General features: G+C 36.0%; 1 protein-coding gene across 2 annotated transcripts in view; it reads right to left on the bottom strand.

Annotated features, from left to right (window-relative positions):
* CA10 (carbonic anhydrase 10) overlaps positions 1–19,602 on the bottom strand; it is a 550,141-nt gene that overhangs the window by 307,312 nt on the left and 223,227 nt on the right. For both annotated transcript variants that reach the window (XM_049771020.1, XM_049771018.1), the window contains one exon: positions 13,011–13,153. In XM_049771020.1, coding sequence (XP_049626977.1) covers positions 13,011–13,153 — 143 coding nt within the window. The remainder of the gene's footprint in view (positions 1–13,010; positions 13,154–19,602) is intronic.

The following is a 19,602-nucleotide window of genomic DNA, read 5'->3' as shown; positions in this document are numbered from 1 at the left end:
TTTATGGGTTCCAGTTTATGCAAAAGCAAATTAAAGGTCTTTTCAAATATATGGATGTTTCATATCTTGCTATCTTCACAAGTCTCTTAGTTTTCTACTTCTAATTCTAAAGTACAGAATATGGAAGACACAGAGCAATTTGACTGTGACTATATTATTGGCTACTTATTTATATATTATCTAGGATCACTTACTTTTACCCATTACATTTTTCCAAGTGGGTAACTTGTAGTTATTAACTTTCAGGAAGCCCCTATATATCATAGCATCATACTATTAAGCCTTTTGGAAATTCATCACAAATCAGTATACAGATGACATTGATGTCTTATTGCTATTCATTCCTCCTGGGCCGTTTTTAGCAGTTCATTTTTTATATCCCTGCAGTGCTGAAATATGGTTCACTCCGGTATCTGTCCTTTTTGTAATTGTGAAAGGAAAGCTTGGCAGTTGTCATATATTACACTCTTGAGAAAAATGCTAGCAATACTTTGAATTGATTGAATAACCTGGACTCAAAATGGCCTGGCACAAGGCTACATTCTCACTCCTATTCAGATGTCTTTTCTTAATCTTACCTTTTGGACTCAGAAACTATAAAATAATCTTTAAAAGGTAATATAAATAGTATAAAGATCACTTGTTTGAAAAAGCCTAAAATTTTCCACCCATTTTTTTTTTTAAATTTCTAAACATGTTTAGAACATGTGTTTACCGAGTCTGCTGAAACAGTATGGTTTATAAAAGGATTCTTGGAATGCTGGCTAAAACGGAATATGAATTTGAGACAATTACTTTCTGATTTCCAAGGTACTGAATAAAAGATGATCTTTATATTTTTATTATTTTTTTGTCTTTAGATTATAGTCAAGAAACTCATGAGGCTATGTTGAAAAAGGAATTTGGATGAAGGCAAGAAAACTCAGAGACCCTTCAAACCACTCCTCTGCTTCTTCTGTACCCATTAAGGCAATTGGATCCGGACAATTAGAGTAGAGTGCACAAGCACTCAGTTTTACCCATACCTCAAAACCAAATCTTGATAACGTATAATTTCCTATATGAATATTTATGAACAATGCAATGTGCAACAAATATAAAATTTTATTTATCTTACCAACTATAATAGATGCTGAAGATGATGTGATTGGGCCTTCTTTACAGAGTGAGTAGATAGATTTCCCCCCTACCCTAGTCACACACGCACCATTTTATTGGCTGAACTCAACTCATCTATCTCCTGGAAACTGTCTTTAGTCTATGAGATGTGGTAATAGATAAATGTCCAATAACTTGCTGTTAAGAATAAAGGTTCCTGATTGTTGAAAATCAGCCCCTGATGAGGTTGACTGACGGAGGGATGGAGGATGAGGCCTTTCTCCTCCAGCTCGGACCACGCGTCTGTTACCCTGTTCAGCCGGTGGTTCTGAGGTGAATGCGGCGGGAAGAAAGCCAACAGGCAGTCAGGCTTCCGAAGAAAACAGCTCTTTATTCCGTGAAGAGGCCGAAGCCAAAAGGCCCAAGAATAGGCCCCAGGAAAAAAAGCCCCTCCCCTTCCACAGACCCTTGCTTTTATGCCCCAGAATCAGGTACCACCCAATGGTGGGATCAGATACCACCCAATGGTGGGAGCAGAATCAGGTACCACCCTAGAGTGGGAGCAGAATGCCAGGTCACACCCTAGGGTAGGGCACAATCACCGATCAGGGTTGGGTCAGTAACATAATAATCCCATAAAAATGTTTACATACACAACACCTGATATGCAATATTTTTTGGATTCTGTGACGCTCTTATCCCAAGGTATTTCAAGCTATCAACTGATGTTACTGAATGAAAAGGTGGGGAGAGTTGGCAAAATGGATTCTTGAAAGTCAGTGTGCTTACAGTAAAGGCTATCTAATCTGATAATCCAGGTAAACTATATTCTCAAGGTTGGTCCCCTACCCTTAGAAAGGTTGGAAAGTTCATAACATTCTGGGACCATTATATTCAAGAGTTTCCTATGGGATTAAGGTCCAGTTGTACTCCAGCTGAGTCAACTTTCTGCTGAGTTTTTTTCTCTGTTCTACCTCTCCTCTTACTTTGAAAGCAATTTCTTAGAAAATAATTCACACAAGAATCTTTATCGTGGAGTTACTCTCCAGAAGTGTCTGGTGGATACTTCTCTGTGAGTACTCTACTCACCCAGGATACAACCTCACCAGTGACTTCTACATCTTAGGTTATGACTTCATCAAATCCATTTGTATCTGGTGCCTGGGGCAAGGACTCCATCTATGACTGGAGAGATGTTCCTTGGGGTAGTCTTGTGGCTGCTCAAGTGGAATTTTAAGTTAGCATCTATTTGGTTCAAAATTATAACAATAGGGGCCAGAGAGATAGCACCTTTGCCTTGTACATGACCTATCCAGGATGGACCTGGGATTGATTTCTGGCATCTCATATGGCCCCCTGAGCCTGCCAGGAGCAATTTCTGAGTGCAGAGCCAGAAGTAACCCATAAGCACTGTTGGGTGTGGCCCAAAAACAAAACAAAAGAAAAGAAAACAAAATAAAAGAATCTTTATCGCATCTAACTCTGGTTCAAGAACTTTAGGCTCCAAAAGGATGATGCAACAAGGTTTGGCATGGATCATGTGGCCAAAATCTATCAGATTATCAAGCTCGTAATAAGTATTTTGATAACCATCATTCACAAATTTGATTTTTATACTCAGTCTAGCAAATTAGCATTAAATAGCAACATTCTTCATATAATAACATATACTTTTCTTCATCACGGCACAAATAATGAATTTGTAACTATAAAGAAATTAGTGAAAATGGTATTTTTGCTAGAACTGAAGAGTAGAAGAACAGTTTTCATTAGACATTGTTTAATCTCTTGCGTTGTATCTCTATGTCCCACACATGAGTGAGATCATTTGGTGTTTGTAATTCTGACTTACTGCACTATTTCTTCACTTATTTTCTTCCAGTTACAGCCATTTTTTTAATAGATGGGTAGTATACTATTTTGTAAACATTGTACATTTTCTCTATTCATTCATCTGTCACTCAGCACTTGGTTTGTTTCTGCATCTTGGCTATTTTAAAAAGAACTGCAGTGAACACAGATGTGCATCCATTTTTTTTTGAAATGAATGTTTATGTGTTGTGATAGATACTAGGAGTAGAATGACTGGAATTCATAGTAGTTCTATTTTTAAATTTTTGAGACATATCATGCGTCAATGTCGAATTATTTTATGTTCCTAAAAACAGAAAGAAGGGCCCTTTTTTCACATTTCCAAGTAACTATGCATAAGCACAGTGAAATTATTACTATAGTCAAGGTACTTAACATGTTTTCCCTCATATAGTTATTTTCGCACATTATCAATGGTGTTTGTGATAGCATCAGAAATATATCCTCTAAGCAAATTTCTACAGACTGTCATTGAATAGAGTGTTAGGAATAGTATAGTACAGTACAGTATAGCACAGCATAGTATATATATATATGTATATATATATTAAATAGTAGTAGACATTGATTGTTTTAGATATTCTTATTTTTTAAGTAACATTAATAAAATTACTTCTCTATAGCATTATATTTTCATACAAAAACAAGAAATCTGATTGTTGCTTAGATGTCCCATTGTTTATGATTTGATACAAAGACTCCCTAGACTGTATAGTTGACCTAAATTTTCAAATTTAGTTTACTACTGTTTCAGGAAAAATGAACATTTTCTTAATTTATTCAAACAGAATCTAACACATCCTTTTCTCCCTAAAATGATGGGTAAACTATTCTTCTTATTATTATTTGCAGATTAAAGAAACCTGGATTTTAGGCAATGGCAACCCTTCAAGAGGACTCAAAGTTTCATGCAGAGAAAGTGATACTGACTTATCTAGTCAAATAATTATGCTTACAAAAAGGCCATCAGACCATTTCAAAACATTCTTGGAGAGAATACACCATAAATATCAGTTTTATAAAATTAAAATTCAAAGGTTTTCTTGAATATGTGACTATCTATTCCTATTGTCCAAGTGATTATCCAGATTTATCTTCTTGGTGGTGATTAAGATATTTATTATGGGATGTTTGAGAGGTAAGGATAGCTGGAAATACATCTGAAAAATTAGGTCATAAATTTTTTCTTATCTTCTTTTCTTTCATATGTAGGTGGATGGCAAGAGATGCAACTCTGTCTGTGAGCAAGATCTCTTGCAATCTATTTTTTTAAAAGAATGGTTGCTTATTTTGTATAATGCCAGCTAGTTTCCCATTTAATATCATTTGACTAGAAAACCAAGATGGTATAATATATCTATTGTGAAGTTCCTGGAAGAAAGCCATTCTAGCAATACATCTACCTATATAGTCATTAAGCATTTAGTGGTAACCACCCCTCCAATTCTTTTTGTAAAAGTTAGGCTTTGAGAGCTAGAATTTTCATTTGTGCTTCACCAAACCTATGTTAATATCAATGTTTCTAATGAGTATGAAAGAAGAAAGTAATCTGATGCAGAACAGAGAAGGTGCAGATAGCTTGGGTACTCAGAGTCTGGAGAGAGGCTGGAAACAAGAAAGGGTGGATAGGCAAGAGATTGCAGAAGGGAGGGAAGACTAAAGCAAATGTCTAGATGGTTCCCTGAGAGATTTGTCCAGTGACTCTGCATTGACATTCTGAACAATGTTAAGCAGTACATATTACAAGGAATTGTCAAGACACTAGGCAGTAATTATCAGCACAGATCCAAACTAGGTAGTGCACACAAAAACCTGATACCAACAACAGACTACCTTATCTCTGGAACGATTTCCCGACTCAGAATAGAAAACCTTTGTCTTGCATCCTGTGATCCTTGACACTCTTTAGAATAAGCATGGAAACCATCCATGCCTGTAAAATTCTCTGCCTTGAGCACAAACACAATTATTTTGGCCTCATTCTTTTATCTTTAATCAAAATAGTTCCTGTAATGTTTATTTTGTCCCAAATCTTTCATGTTAGCTACTCATATTAAAATCTTCTACATAAGAAAGAATTTCTTAGCCATAAATTTGAATAAAACTTTTGATAGAAGATTAGAGAATGGAAGTTTCTTTCAATACTAGAACTTTAAAGGGAGTTTAGGGATGGTTTATATCCTAGTTCAATCCTCAGTTCGACATAGTCTTAAAAGATTACCATCAATATACTCTCTCAAAGTACTGCTCAGATAGAATCATATGGCCTTCAGTGACTGCCAGAAATTCTTTTGTGCTACTGTCCTTGACAAAATACATGAGATTGAATTAGTTTTCACACAGCTTAAATTTATATTTGAGGGCCCAGAGAGATAGCACAGCAGTGTTTGCCTTGCAAGCGGCCGATCCAGGACCTAAGGTGGTTGGTTCGAATCCCGGTGTCCCATATGGTCCCCAGGGCCTGCCAGGGGTAACCCCTGAGCACTGCCGGGTGTGGCCCAAAAACTAAAAAAAAAATTATATTTGAAATGGAATTCTGGTCTAAGCCATTCCTAACACCAGGGTTATAACTATGCCTTAGGTTGTACCCAATAGGTACACCTGAGAAGGTACCTGTAATTATATCTTAAAATATATTCCAGATATGGATAAAGAGAAAAGAGGAAAAGAACACATTGAGTGTAAAACCTTTGATTCTTCTTATCAATACTATGTTTCAGTTTTTCAAAGTATTTTCAATTAATTAATCATTAGCACCAAGGGATCTGACTGTATAAGACCATATATTGTCTTTGCAATGAAGGTTATTATAGTTCAAGACCTTCCATATAGTAGATATAGTGCTTTATGTGCTAAGTCCTTCAAGTGAATTTGTCTTTGAGCATCTTCATTGTTCTTCTGACTCTTCCTTTCCATGAACTTCCACTGTTTTTTCACCTACAGAAATTTTACAATACAACATGTCCATCCTGAATTTGTGCAACTTTTACATAGACCTGAAAAGAAAGGATAACCATTGGGCTTACTGAATTGGGAATAATATAATAATTAGGTTCTGAATTCCCATTCTACTGCCTGATGAACTGCAATCACATATCCTTTCAACATATATATTACTGATTCTAATGTACCTATTCATCTCTTTGACAGAGAATCTCAAGTGGGATCTTGATTGTGTTTTCTTGATAACAGCCACAACATGTCTGATGGGAGTCTTTATGTTTATATTTCCCATTTCCTCCACTCATAAATTGAAATCCTAATTACTATAGTGGTGGTATTAGAAATGGAACTTTGTTTTGGGAGGGTGCTTATTAGATTACAAGGACAGAGTTTCTGTGACTGGAGTTGGTGTTCTTTTTTTGTTTGTTTGTTTTTTTGTTTTTTTTTTTCAGCCACACCCGGTGACGCTCAGGGGTTACTCCTGGCTATGCGCTCAGAAATCACTCCTGACTTGGGGGACCATATGGGACCAGAGGAATTGAACCGCGGTCTGTCCTAGGCAGACACCTTACCCCTTGAGCCACCGCACCGGCCCCAGGGAGTTGGTGTTCTTATTAAAAAATTGCCACAGAACTTCCTAGCTCCTATCACAGGTAAGGGCACGGGTAGAGGGCTCAGTAGTTTACCTTAGATTTTTTCAGTCTCCAAATTCATAAAAATTAAGGTCATGTTCTTTATAAGCTTGTCAGACTATCCCAGTTTGTTACTACAGCCAATGGACTTAGGCAATTCTAATATTCATGTTGTATTTCTTCCTCTATTCTTCACAGGCTTAATAACTTCTATTACCACATGCCTAATAATTGCACTATTTCATAATTTTCCCTACTCCACCATATACTAGGTGAATTCTACTCTATCTTTTTTTTTTTGAAAAAGGAAACTGAAGCTTAGAGAGGTTAATTCTATTGTCTGTAGGGGGTCCACAGCAAACTGAAAATTCAAACCCATAAGAGAACATCTATAGATATCTATAGATATCTATCCTGCTCTAGTGGAAATCTAATGATCCCATGTCCTCTGATTATGACTTCAATAGAACTTTTTATTCTGGAAGTCTCAATTTATTCTAAGCCTCATTCTCTCTGGAATAATTTTTACAGGTTAGTTTGTCTTTTGTCCTTTTCCTCTTCAGATGTAAGCACTTCCTCTCACATCTCTGACATGCTATTTTAAAACATTATTTCTTGAAAAAAAATCCCTGTAGAGCAACATCCATAATCTTAGATTGTAACATTTTGGGGGGTGTTGGGTATCTTAAGTTGTAATTGCATAACCATAATTTCATTTTAAGAGCTTCCCAACCCTCTAGAGTTATCTTCCATGAGGCTATAAGATCATATCTATTTAAATTGTGCTATTTCAAAAACTGACTTTTGAAAGTTTAAAAGCCATCAGCTATGCCAGACAATATTTCATGTTTCTGTATATGTTGGCTACCATATTTTCTAAACTAGCACATTCATTTTCTTCCAGTTTTATTGCTCATTCCATTCTATTAAATTGAGTTTACTTATTGGCTAGAATTAGAAGCAGATAAAGCAAACCTTTATGTTTCCTTTGGAGAAAAGAGACTGTCAAAATTACAAGTCAAGAAATGTATTAAAATCACAAAATATAGATGTGCAAAAGTTACATTTACTTCTTTATCAGCATAGAAAGACCTACTTTGTTTTATAAATACACATAAACTTTTATGCATCATTTGTATTTTAGGGATACACCACAAATACGTCCTTTGTACTTAGAGACAACTAATGATCCCCAAAAGCATAAGATATTTTTGATGAAAGCTTAATTTTGGTTATACAATTAAAATACCTGTGCACAGAAATACACTTAAATAGAAAATGGTTCTATCTTTATCATTTCTTCTGAGTCAGAAATACAACTTTTAGTGAGACTCCAGCAAACAATATTTTACTCATTTCTATATTTTGATGTTAGTCCTTCCATAAAAATGACCTGGCCAACCTAACTTCTTACCCTCACTAAAAATTAATCTCAAGATGATAAATTTGCTAGTCATTTTACTGCTCCCCCTAGTATTGATTTCACTATTATCTCAGGTATTTACATCTCTAACAATAATTTGAATTCTAGTATCTATATTTCCCTGTAATATAAATTTCTTGTAAGCACATAAATGCTCATTTATAAAATATTTCAGAGCATGGAAATTTCACATCCCATAAATTGCAATGATTAATTGTGGTTAATTAAATATTGCTATCAGGTACTTAGGGGAATTTTTTTAAATAGAGAAAAATTATATTTTAAGCACAATTTAATTCATATGTACTAGTTTTTCCAACTTATTTAGAACATTCTTTAAAAATGTATTAAAATACCTGACAGTTTCTAAAGACAGATTATGTTGATAGAAAACTTACATTTCATCATAGAATCTTCTCAATTTTGTCACTTTAAGTCAAAGTAACTTTTGACAAACTCCACATTTTAAAAAAAAAGAAACCTCCTTGATAATCAAGGATAATGTTGCTTCAAAACAACTAGTACCACAATGAAATTTGAAATCTACAGTTTTCAAATGAAAAAGAAAGGAAAAGAAAGAGAAAGGAAAAACACTTATCTCAAGAAACTCTGAATCTAAGAGAAAATAATCTAAGGAAATTAAGACTTGTATGCTATAAAACAAAATTCAGTTCCTAAAAGAAACAGAAGCAAAGAACTTAATATCATATAAACCTGAGTTAAGTTTCTGGAGACTGCCCACATTCTTTGACTACTGATAGTATATATCACATCCTTGTGCAGTTTCATTCTCTAACTCTGATTCACCCCTCTGAATCTGTTTCTTTCAAGGAGCCTTGTGATCCACAGCCAACCTGAAAACATTAAACCTAAAGTCAATGACAACAGGAACTAAGATACTCAATCTACAACAAGCTATACACGAAGGGGATCTGTTACACTAGCAGTCCAGGGGTGAGGTAACAGGGGTAGAGAGAGGACAACACTAGTGGTGTTGTTGTGCTGGCCATACTTTACTGTCACTATGCACCTTAAATATAACTGTGAAAGATTTGTAATTCACATTGGTCACAATAAAAATTATTTTAAAAAGTCAGCTTTACATTTAAGATCCTTCATTTTAATCACATCTTCCAACTAATCTTTTATTCTGTAAGAGAACATAGTCACATGTTCTGTGGATGGATTAGGTTGTAGGTCTCTATAAGAATGGGCCTTATTATTTCTACTATATTTACTACCTCTAAATATGTTTTTGCTTAAACTAGATTGATAAAATGTTTTACATTGTTAAATTAAGGCAAACTTGATATAAAAATGTAGAAATTCCAGAAAAGTGAAAAATAAAACCACATTGCTCTTAATTTAAGTCTTTTTTTTTTATTATCTCTGTCACAGGCATTTTTAAAACAAATTTGGAATTATACGTGGATGTTTTTAGAGTCTATTTTTTACATTCATTATAATCTGAGCAGTTTACATGTTATTACTGAGATGTCAATTTATTAAAAGGGCTAAAATAGGCGAAAGGAAACCAAAAATAAATTTTGGTCAAAATGGCAAAATCAGCAAGAGATTTTAGACTCAGATTTTTTTTTAATTTTAGATAGTTTAGATCAGCAGAGAGGTTATTTATGGATCAAATCTTGTCAATGGAAGCTTAACCCATATTCTTCCAGCACCCTCCTTTATCAGGGAATATTCTAGGAAAATATATTACAGAACTACTATATCCCAAGAAATCAAAGGAGGCTATTTATATTTTGCAGTAGAGTAACATTCTCATTATGTATGTATTTTTGTTATTGTTTCTGAAAGGTTTTTCTTTTTTTGGAGAGAAAGAGTGATATTACAACAGATAGAACATTTGTCTTGTATGTGGCTTACCCAGATTCAATTTCCAGCATGATATATGGTCCCCAAGCCCACAGTACAGAACCAGGAGTATTCTCCAAGAACCACTGGCTTTGGCCCCAAAACAAACAAAAATTTTTGTTGGGTTGGTTGTTGTGGGTCATGCACCAGCAATGTCTGGAAGCCAGGGAGGCAAACTATACCAACTGGAGTTCAAGAGTCAGCCAGTAGAACCATGGGTAGTGTTGGAATAGAACTTCACATGAGTTAGATATGTGCTCTATTACCTGAGTCACATCTTGGTCCTCATATTAATATTATTATCTTTAAAATGTCACAGCTGTTAATGTAGAAAGCATAAAAATGAGATGCAAATTTGGTATACTGATGGTTATCTAAGAAGAAAACTAAGGTAACTTCCAATAAATGTGATTATTTTGAATTCTGTCCATAAGCAGAATGATACAACAGTTCTATATATCAGATATAGACAATTGTGTAAGATGTACTTTCCTTCAAATTTCACTGCTTGAATAAATAAGAACAATCCCATTGTTTCAGTAAAATGAACAATTTTTATTATATCCAAGATAATGTGTTATTGTTATACATTTCTTGTGTTTCTCATTTATTATTATTATTTATAGTTTAGGTTTCGATAGAATTTTAGCCCTGTTCATGCTAAGATATACTCCAAATGTATTACTGTAAACTGAGACAAGATTAAACATATAAAAACAAAATAAGCCACACATATAAGGGTGTGTGTAGAATAAATTTGGGCAAAAATAAGCATAGACATGACTAAAGCTTATTGATAAAAATATGAATAAATAAATACATGCTAAGATGCATTTAACATGTTGATACTAAGTTGATCTCAAACTCCAAAATATGGATCCCTTCCCAAATTACATTTTAGGCATCCAGTTTTGAACTTTTTGAACTGAATACATTTCTTCAAAGCAAAAGTACATTCATAGCAGCTATTTAAGTTCTTAGCCTAATAGAGTAATAGAATTGCTCTAATAGAATTATCTAACTCATTAAATATCACCTTTAAAAAGCCAGAAAACTTGATTTATCTATTGTCTATTAAGTGCTAGCATTTCATTTCTCGTTTGTTTATTGTACCAACATAATCTGTATCTTATTTTTCACCTTTCACAAATGTAAAGAAAACAAGTAGTTCTCAGTTCTTCAAACATCTGACAACACAAATCATGCCAGATATAAATATTTACATCCTCAAAAATAAATGTTTCCAAAATTCCAAACTCCAATGAATTTGAAAATTGATTTGGATCAGGTACACTTTACTGAACTGGAAATACAAAAAAAAATTACTTGTCAACAACAAAAAGCACCCAAACAAAACCTAACATATGATTGATTTTTTAATACCAGGCTATTTCCCTGTATCTTTTCCCAATAACTCTTAAGGAGAATTGTCTTCTAATTGGGGATTATTACTCCAATTTTTAGATGGAAATTAAAAATTATGTACATATTATTTCTTATACTTTGACACTTTTCTTACCAACTCCAATATTTTTCTTCCTTAAAAACACTTCTGAAACTTGCTACAAGTCCTAGTAGGGAAAAGGTCCAGTCTCTTAACATGTTCCTAGGTTCTAACCTGCTTTACTCCTTTGTCTTTAGCTCTTCATTGGCCTCTTTTTAAGCTCTGTGCTTCAGGCTTGCTACCCATCTTTCAGGCTATTTTTGGAATTCAGCTACCAAACCTCATCAACCTTGGCCATTTCCCCTATTTTTCTCTTTGTCTGGAACCCAACCATTGTCTCCAACATGGTCCCTAAGAGAAAAAGAAATGATCAAATATGTCATCAAAACAGCAACCCTTCCATCTGAAATACTGATGGGTGCCCATCTGCACAATGACATCACTTGAATGATTCATCTCTTTTTCAAGAGAGGGGTGTATATTAAACCCATGGGAAGTTCGATTTAGGCTTTATAAAAATAAAGCTATAAATGGAAAAAGAATTAAAGTAAGTTGGTTTTCTATGGAGTCAGAACAACAAATAATATGCCCTACATAGGCCCTTTCTAGAAAAATGTTCCCAAGCCATAATTCAAACAACAAAAATAATACGTAGCTGAGGAGTCCAACCGCGTCATCATGCCTTTTGAAAAGTTGCCTTGTGACTTGAGTCAAAATATCTAACAACTAATGAGTCAGAAAATTTTGGGGGGTATGGGGCTGACAATTGTGTAATTGAAAATGATACATTCAATATATCAGAATAAGAAACATGACTGGAATGCTCCAGGGTGAGGAAAGTGAACAGAATGCAGATGCAGATAGGAGCAGAGTAGAGTGAACTCAAACCCTCGAGAACCAGCTGCCAGCAGTAACAAAAGTTTTCTGTAATTTTAACCCCAATTTCTTGCACACAATTGATTTTCCATTCCTCTTGAGTTCACCAGAGCTAAATCACCTTCAAACACAATTTTCTCTGTGTTTGTGTGTGTGTGTTTTCTGCTTTCAACCATTTCAATAGTCAAAAATAACCGAGTAGAAATGATCAGGAAAAATGCTAGATAGCAACATTAAGACTTTGTGAAAACAATAACCACACACAGATCCCCAAACTTTGGAAGAGCTCATCAGAGTAGGAGGAGGGAGAGAGGAATGTGTGAAGATCTAAAAACACAGCTCAGCATTTCTGTGAGAGCTGGGGATTCTTAGCTAGCAAGATGCCCCTAGGAAGATTAATTATTGATTTTCTTATAAATCACCTAAGGTGGTTTTTGTTAGTTTTTCCTTCTAGGATGATGAACATCTGATTTTGCTTTTGTTAAACATTTAATTTTCATTTTGTTGTGGTTGAAAGAAACCCTGATCAAGAGGTTTCTGGGAGGCAGAATTTTTTCAACTTGATTTTCAGGGTAGGGTAGAGAAGGGGGCCCCCTTATTTTCTGACCTTGTGGCATTAAGGATAAGACCTCAGGCAACCTCCAGGGGTACAATGTAATTAGAAGAACAAAGATTTTTTGACTAGCTAGGGAGAACAAGCACAATTTAGATGTAATTATATTTGCTGGCAGGTCCTAGTAGGAAAGACAAACTCATCACAAAGATTGAGGCCTGGAGCAATGACTTTCAGAATCAGTGTATCACCCAGTTTTTCCAACTTCACAGCAGAGAAAACATGGCTGCTTACCTTCCTGCCCCCAGTGTTGATTCTAAGGGGCGTCAGAAAGGGATCGAAGATCATGTGGCTGGTTTCAATGTTGACTGGTGACTGCCGTTTTCCCACGGAGCAAAGATTCCAAGCTGAGTTCACCAATCCCCAGAAAGAAGGAACTAGAAATGAAAAACAAACAAACAAACAAAGAATTATGCTGGGTGTCAGGTGAATAAGAACAATGACCCAAATGTGGGTTAATCAAAGAAAGGCATCCATTGTTTCCCTCCATCATATTCTATCCTTGAGTATAGCTAACAATCTGGATGGAGGGACATCTGGCTTGAACCTTGGCCTATTTCTATTAGCTTGACCTTTGTGAGCTCTGAAGGTCATATTTGCCTGTTTTAGATCCATTCATCCTGCAGTCTCATTGCAGTACAATTAGCATGAGAACTTCTAAATCGGAAGATGGCAGAATCCTCCAGCCACCTCATCTTTGTTACAGTATCTGAAGTTTAATCACTACTAATTCATCAGCTGATATTCTGGTTTCCCATTTTGTAGGAATAAAGTAAGTGAGAATCAACTCTGTCCTATGCAAAAGAAAGTACTGCATATAAACATGGTAGATGTGAAGATCCCAGGGATGCCATATGACATTGCCCTAAATTCCTGTGTGACTTGAAAGAAATAATTTTTCTTTTAGGCCTTGTTTGTTTTCTGAGACCCTTGTGGTAGAATGTATAATGGACACCTTTCTGAAATGTCTGCTTTCTAACCTGTGATGGTTATCTTACATGGTAAGAAGTACTTGTAGAAATGATTAAATTAAGGGTCTTCAATAAATAGATTTAGATTATCCTGAATTACTTAGATGAGTGGGTCAATATTTCCATAAGGGTATTTAAAAATTAGCTTTTTTGTATTTTTTTCATTGAGGTAACAATAGTTTATAAAACTTTAATGTTTATATGCTTTTGGTACTACCACATAATGCCCATTAAGATAGCAATTTCTCCCCACCACAGTCCACAAGACCCTTTCACCTAACCCCTCTCCTTATTAACATCAATTCTATGGCCAAAGGGTTTGTTTTCATTGAAATTTATCCCCTTGTTTTATCATATATATCACATATGAGTGATATATATATATATATATATATATATTTTATTTTTTGAGTTATTCTAATGCGCCTTTATTTTTACTTTTTTGTTTTGTTTTGTTTTGTTTTGGTTTTTGGTTTTTGGGTCACACCTGGCTCAGGGGTTACTCCTAGCTTTATGCTCAGAAATCGCTCCTGGCAGGCTCAGGGGACTATATGGGATGCCGAGATTTGAACCACTGTCCTTATGCATGAAAGGCAAACTCCCTACCTCCAAGCTATCTCTCTGCCCCATATTTTTACTTTTTAAAATAATATATTTAAGCAGCACGATTACAAACATGTTTGTAGTTGGGTTTCAATCATAAAAAGAACATCCCCCTTCACCAGTGCAACATTCTCACCACCAATGCCCTATATTGCCCTCCTCCCTCATTACATGCCTATATTTGAGACAAGCATTCTACTTCTCTCACTTATTATTATTATTATTATTATTATTATTATTATTATTTATTTATTTATTTTTGGGCCACACCAGTGACGCTCAGGAGTTTCTCCTGGCTATGTGCTCAGAAATCGCTCTTGGTTTGGGGGACCATATGGGACGCCAGGGGATCGAACCACAGTCTGTCTTGGGTCAGCCGAGTGCCAGGCAACTCCCTACAGCTGTGCCATCGCTCTGGCCCCATCACTTATTATTAACATTGTCATGATAGTTGTTAGTGTAGTTATATTTCTAACTATACTCAACACTCTTGTGATCGAGCTTCATATCATGAGCTGGTCCTTCCAACCCTCATCTCTATTGTCTCTGGGCATTATTACAATTATGTATTTTATTTTTATTAAAACCCATAAATGAATGAGACTATTCTGTGTGTTTCTCCCTCTGACTTATTTCACTCAGCATAATAGTTTCCATATCCATCCATATATAGAAAAATTTCATCACTTCTTCTCTTCTGATGGCTGCATAATATTGCATTCTGTATATGTACCACAGTTTCTTTAGCCATTCATCTGTTGAAGGGCATATTGGTTGTTTCCAGAGTCTAACTATTGAAAATAGCTCTTCAGTGAATATAAATGTGCAGAAGGCATTTTTGTATTGCATTTTTTGTTCTAGGGTATATCCCTAGGAATGGTATAGCTGGATAATAAGGGAACTCAATTTCCAATGTTGTTTTTTATGAATGCCAAAGTAGACAGCATTCCTACCAGTAGTGAATGAGAGTTCATTTCTCTCCACATCCCACCAGCACTGATTGTTTTTGTTCTTTGTGATGTGTGTCAGTCTCTGTGGTATGAGATGGTACCTCAAAATTGTTGTTTTGATTTTCATCTCCCTGGTGATTTGTGATGTGGAGCATTTTTATGCGCCTTTTGGCCATTTGTATTTTTTTTTTTTTTGGTTTTTGGGCCACACCCTGTGACGCTCAGGGGTTACTCCTGGCTATGCGCTCAGAAGTTGCTCCTGGCTTCTTGGGGGACCATATGGGACGCCGGGGGATCGAACCGCGGTCCGTCCTAGGCTAGCGCAGGCAAGGCAGGCACCTTACCTCCAGTGCCACCGCCCAGCCCCTTGTATTTTTTTTTTGAGAAAGTATTTGTTCATTTCTTCTCATTTTTGATGGGGTTAGATATTAGCTCCTTAAGAATGATATACTATTATATATTTTTTCTTTTTCTAGCTAACTGTGTTTAGAATGACCCCCTCCAGTTCCACTCAAATATAACAAAAGGCAATACTTTTCTTATTGATTAGTAATATTCCATAGGGCAAATAATTATCTACTCACCTACTGAAAGGGAACTTGGTTGTTCATAGATCTTGCTTATTTCTAATAGCATTGAAATGAACATAGGTGTTAACATTCCCACCAGGAACCAGGGATAGTTCTTTTCTCATCTCACTTTACCAACGCTGGTTGTTTCAGATCTTTTTGATGTATGCTATTTTCACTGGTGTGATGAATATTCTATTGGTTTGATTTGCATTTTCCCAATAATTTTAGGATAAAGATGTATTCATCAGCCTGTTGGCATTTTTATGTCTTCTTTGAAGAAGTGTCTGTTCAATTATTTTCTATATGTTCTGATTAGATTATTGTTGATGAGAGTTTCCTAATGGAGCTGCTTTATATAGGTAGATAGTAGCCATTTGTCAGATACATGGTATGCAAATACGTTTACCCATTTAATATGACATTTTTTTATGTTCGCAGAGAAGTTTCTTTCAGAAGCCTTGAGCTGGAAGTAACCAAATATTTTTTCTTTTGTCTTCACAAGGTCTTTTGTTAAAAGAGAAGTGTAGGAGTATCAGATACATGCAATATTTTAAAATGAAAAACAAGGATAAAAGGGGAAGCTGAATTTTGCATTTGATGATAAAAGAGACAAGAACCCAGAAACCCAAGAACTCAGACAACTTCCAGCAGTTGAATGGGAAAAGCAACATGAGCTTCTGAAATATGTTTCTGAAAGCCCTCCAAAGTCACAACTGGTTGATGTAACTGACTTATTTTTTACTCCTTTAGATTCACTTTGGATTGCTCACCCCCAGAATTATGTGATAATATGTTCATGTGGTTTCAAGACATTTAATGGTGATTATTTATTATAGCGGCTTTGTGGAATGAATACAGCTCTTTTGCTTATTAAAAGCTCTCTAAGGCAATAACCCATTTTGACAATCAGGCCATCTCTAATGTCTAGAGGACCTTCCCTAGAAGTCAGCTGCACACGAATGTCTCTGGTAGACAAGCATCTCATCTATTCCCCTAAAAATCATTAACATAGAATAATTCCAACCACCATAAATGCAAAGTCTTCTGTGATATGACACATGTGTAGAACAGATATTGCTATTCTTTCTCATAAACTTCATATCCAGAAAGAAACCCTACAAAAGCACAGACAGCAAGCAAAAATTTTATATGAACATCTGCCTTTGCTTTTATTGGGCCTGAAATTCTTTTATGATAAATAGCTTCAGGTTTTATATACCCACTTCACTATCAAAAGTCTATGTGCCCTGGATCTTACCACCTGCTCATGATCAATTGAGGAACAACAGAGAAGCATTTCCCCTGCTCAGCTGTGTCCCTCATTAGCTTCCCTCTGAAAGGGGTAACTAAATTTATTCACCATTGGATTGCTGATTTTAAATCAGTCATAAATTAATCGCCTCCTCTAAAAATAGAAGCCACCTTAGAGATCATCTGATATAATTGCATACATGAATTAAGGCCATAAAGGCAGAGGATGACATCCTTAACCCAAAGCTACATGGCTATGTAGAGGCAAGAAAGGAGAGAGAGATCAACGAGTTCCAAATCAAATCTCCTCCAAGTCTCCAAATAACTTCTCCTCCCACTGCTCAACAGATTGGCAGATTATCAGAATTAGGGATTTCTGATAATTCAGTGTTACTAAACACACATCATGGTAAGACTTGATATCATTTCTCTTTTGATAAATCAAAAGTAACATAGTGTCCATTTTCCGATTAAAATAAAGTTTAGGTACAGAGGTTCAAAGCTTTAAATGACCATGATCCCAATTGAAAATTAGGAATTTAAAAAGCCCTATCTATATGGGAAAAACCTGAATAGACACAAAGGCAGGCTTTTATTCAGGAAAGAAAAAGTGTGTGTGTGTGTGTGTGTGTGTGTGTTTGAGAGAGAGAAAGAGAGAGAGACAGAGAGACAGAGAGACAGAGAGACAGAGAGAGAGAGAGAGAGAGAGAGAGAGAGAGAGAGAGAGAGAGAGAGAGAGAGAGAGAGAGAAAACATGCATGCGTGTGTTTCATTTGCTGAAGGTCCTAGGCATCCTGGGTTGGGGGCTGACTGGTGACAAAAAAATTACTCCATTACATGCCTTGGAACCTGCAGGACTATAGAGGAAGTAGTAATACAGAGGAGAGAAGTTACTGCTCTGAGAAGCAGTGTGAAGTGTGCAGACAATAAAGAAAGCAAGTCTAAGACCTTCAGGAGCCAAAAACTCTGGGAACAGGTCTGCAGTTATTTCCTAGATTTTTAGAAAATGCTTTAAGAGAAAGACTGTGAAGATAGGACAACCTGGAGTGACATACTTTTGAGGGCACAGGTGTGAGCTAGATGACTTAACCTACAAAATATTAGGCATTAGATCTAAGGCTTCAAGATCAAGGTGAGAAGTTCTGCAGAACTCTCAACTTTCCCTGTTTCCTTCTACACTACTGATTGTCTGGTTGACAGACAATGCAAGCAAACCCTAGAAGCAGAGGTGAAAATATAGAAAATATGGATATTACATATATAAATATATATGATTGTTTATAACCTAAATTTAGAGAACCATTGTTGAATTATTCTTTTAAGATTCTATGCTGGAGCAATGATAGCACAGCGAGTAGGGCATTTGCCTTGCACGCATTCTATTTGAGTTAGATCCCCAGCATCCCATATAGTCCTTTGAGCATGTCAATTTCTGAGTGCAGAGCCAGGAGTAATCCCCAAGGCACAGCTAGATGTGGCCTCCCCCTCTAAGTACTCACCTAAATACAAAGGGCATCCACAGATGTCCTAACAAATTCAATTTTAAAACTTCCTGTAATTTTTGAGAGCATAATTATTAAGGTTTATTAGCTAAAGCTATATCTTTTTTTTTTAGCTTGACAGATATATTATTCTAGAGGAAAGTTTTTTTTTTTTTTTTGGTTTTTTGGGCCACACCCAGTAATTCTCAGGGGTTACTCCTGGCTATGCGCTCAGAAGTTGCTCCTGGCTTGGGGGACCATATGGGACGCCGGGGGATCGAACTGTGGTCCGTCCAAGGCTAGCGCAGGCAAGGCAGGCACCTTACCTCTTGCGCCACCGCCCGGCCCCGAGGAAAGTTTAAGTATAAAGTAAAATTGAGTGAGAATTGCCCAGTAATCAATGAAAAACTGATCTGAAAAGGTTTGCATGCCATCAGACCTGGCATTCTTTTCACACAATCTTCTAATTTACATATAAAACAGAACACCAAACAGATCTGTAAATTTATGAAGATTAACTTTCATACAGCTTAAACAACAAAATTGAGCTATGCTTAGCAGCTCTATTTGATCTTGCCAAAACATTTCCCCATTGCTGCTGCCACCATTACCATGAACATGAAAAAGGTCTCTTGGTTCTGGATTTAGTGATCTTAGAAGGTCAGTGACTGTGATTCCAATATAAACCATGGAAACCCCAAGACAAACAACCTTTCAGCTCAAATGCCTGGGCCACAGAAAAGTTCAAATGTAGTTTATTTTTTTATTATTATTTTTTATTTTTGGTTTTTGGGCCACACCCGGCAGTGCTCAGGGGTTACTCCTGGCTGTCTGCTCAGAAATAGCTCCTGGCAGGCACGGGGGACCATATGGGACACCGGGATTCGAACCAACCCCCTTTGGTCCTGGATTGGCTGCTTGCAAGGCAAACACTGCTGTGCTATCTCTTCGGGCCCCCAATGTAGTTTATTAACACATTTCGGAAACCTCCAGACAAG

Source organism: Suncus etruscus, chromosome 1 (assembly GCF_024139225.1).
Source record: "Suncus etruscus isolate mSunEtr1 chromosome 1, mSunEtr1.pri.cur, whole genome shotgun sequence".
NCBI classification, from domain to species: Eukaryota; Metazoa; Chordata; class Mammalia; order Eulipotyphla; family Soricidae; genus Suncus; species Suncus etruscus.
The sequence above is the reverse complement of the archived record's forward strand: the minus strand, read 5'-3'. Positions and strand labels throughout refer to the sequence as shown.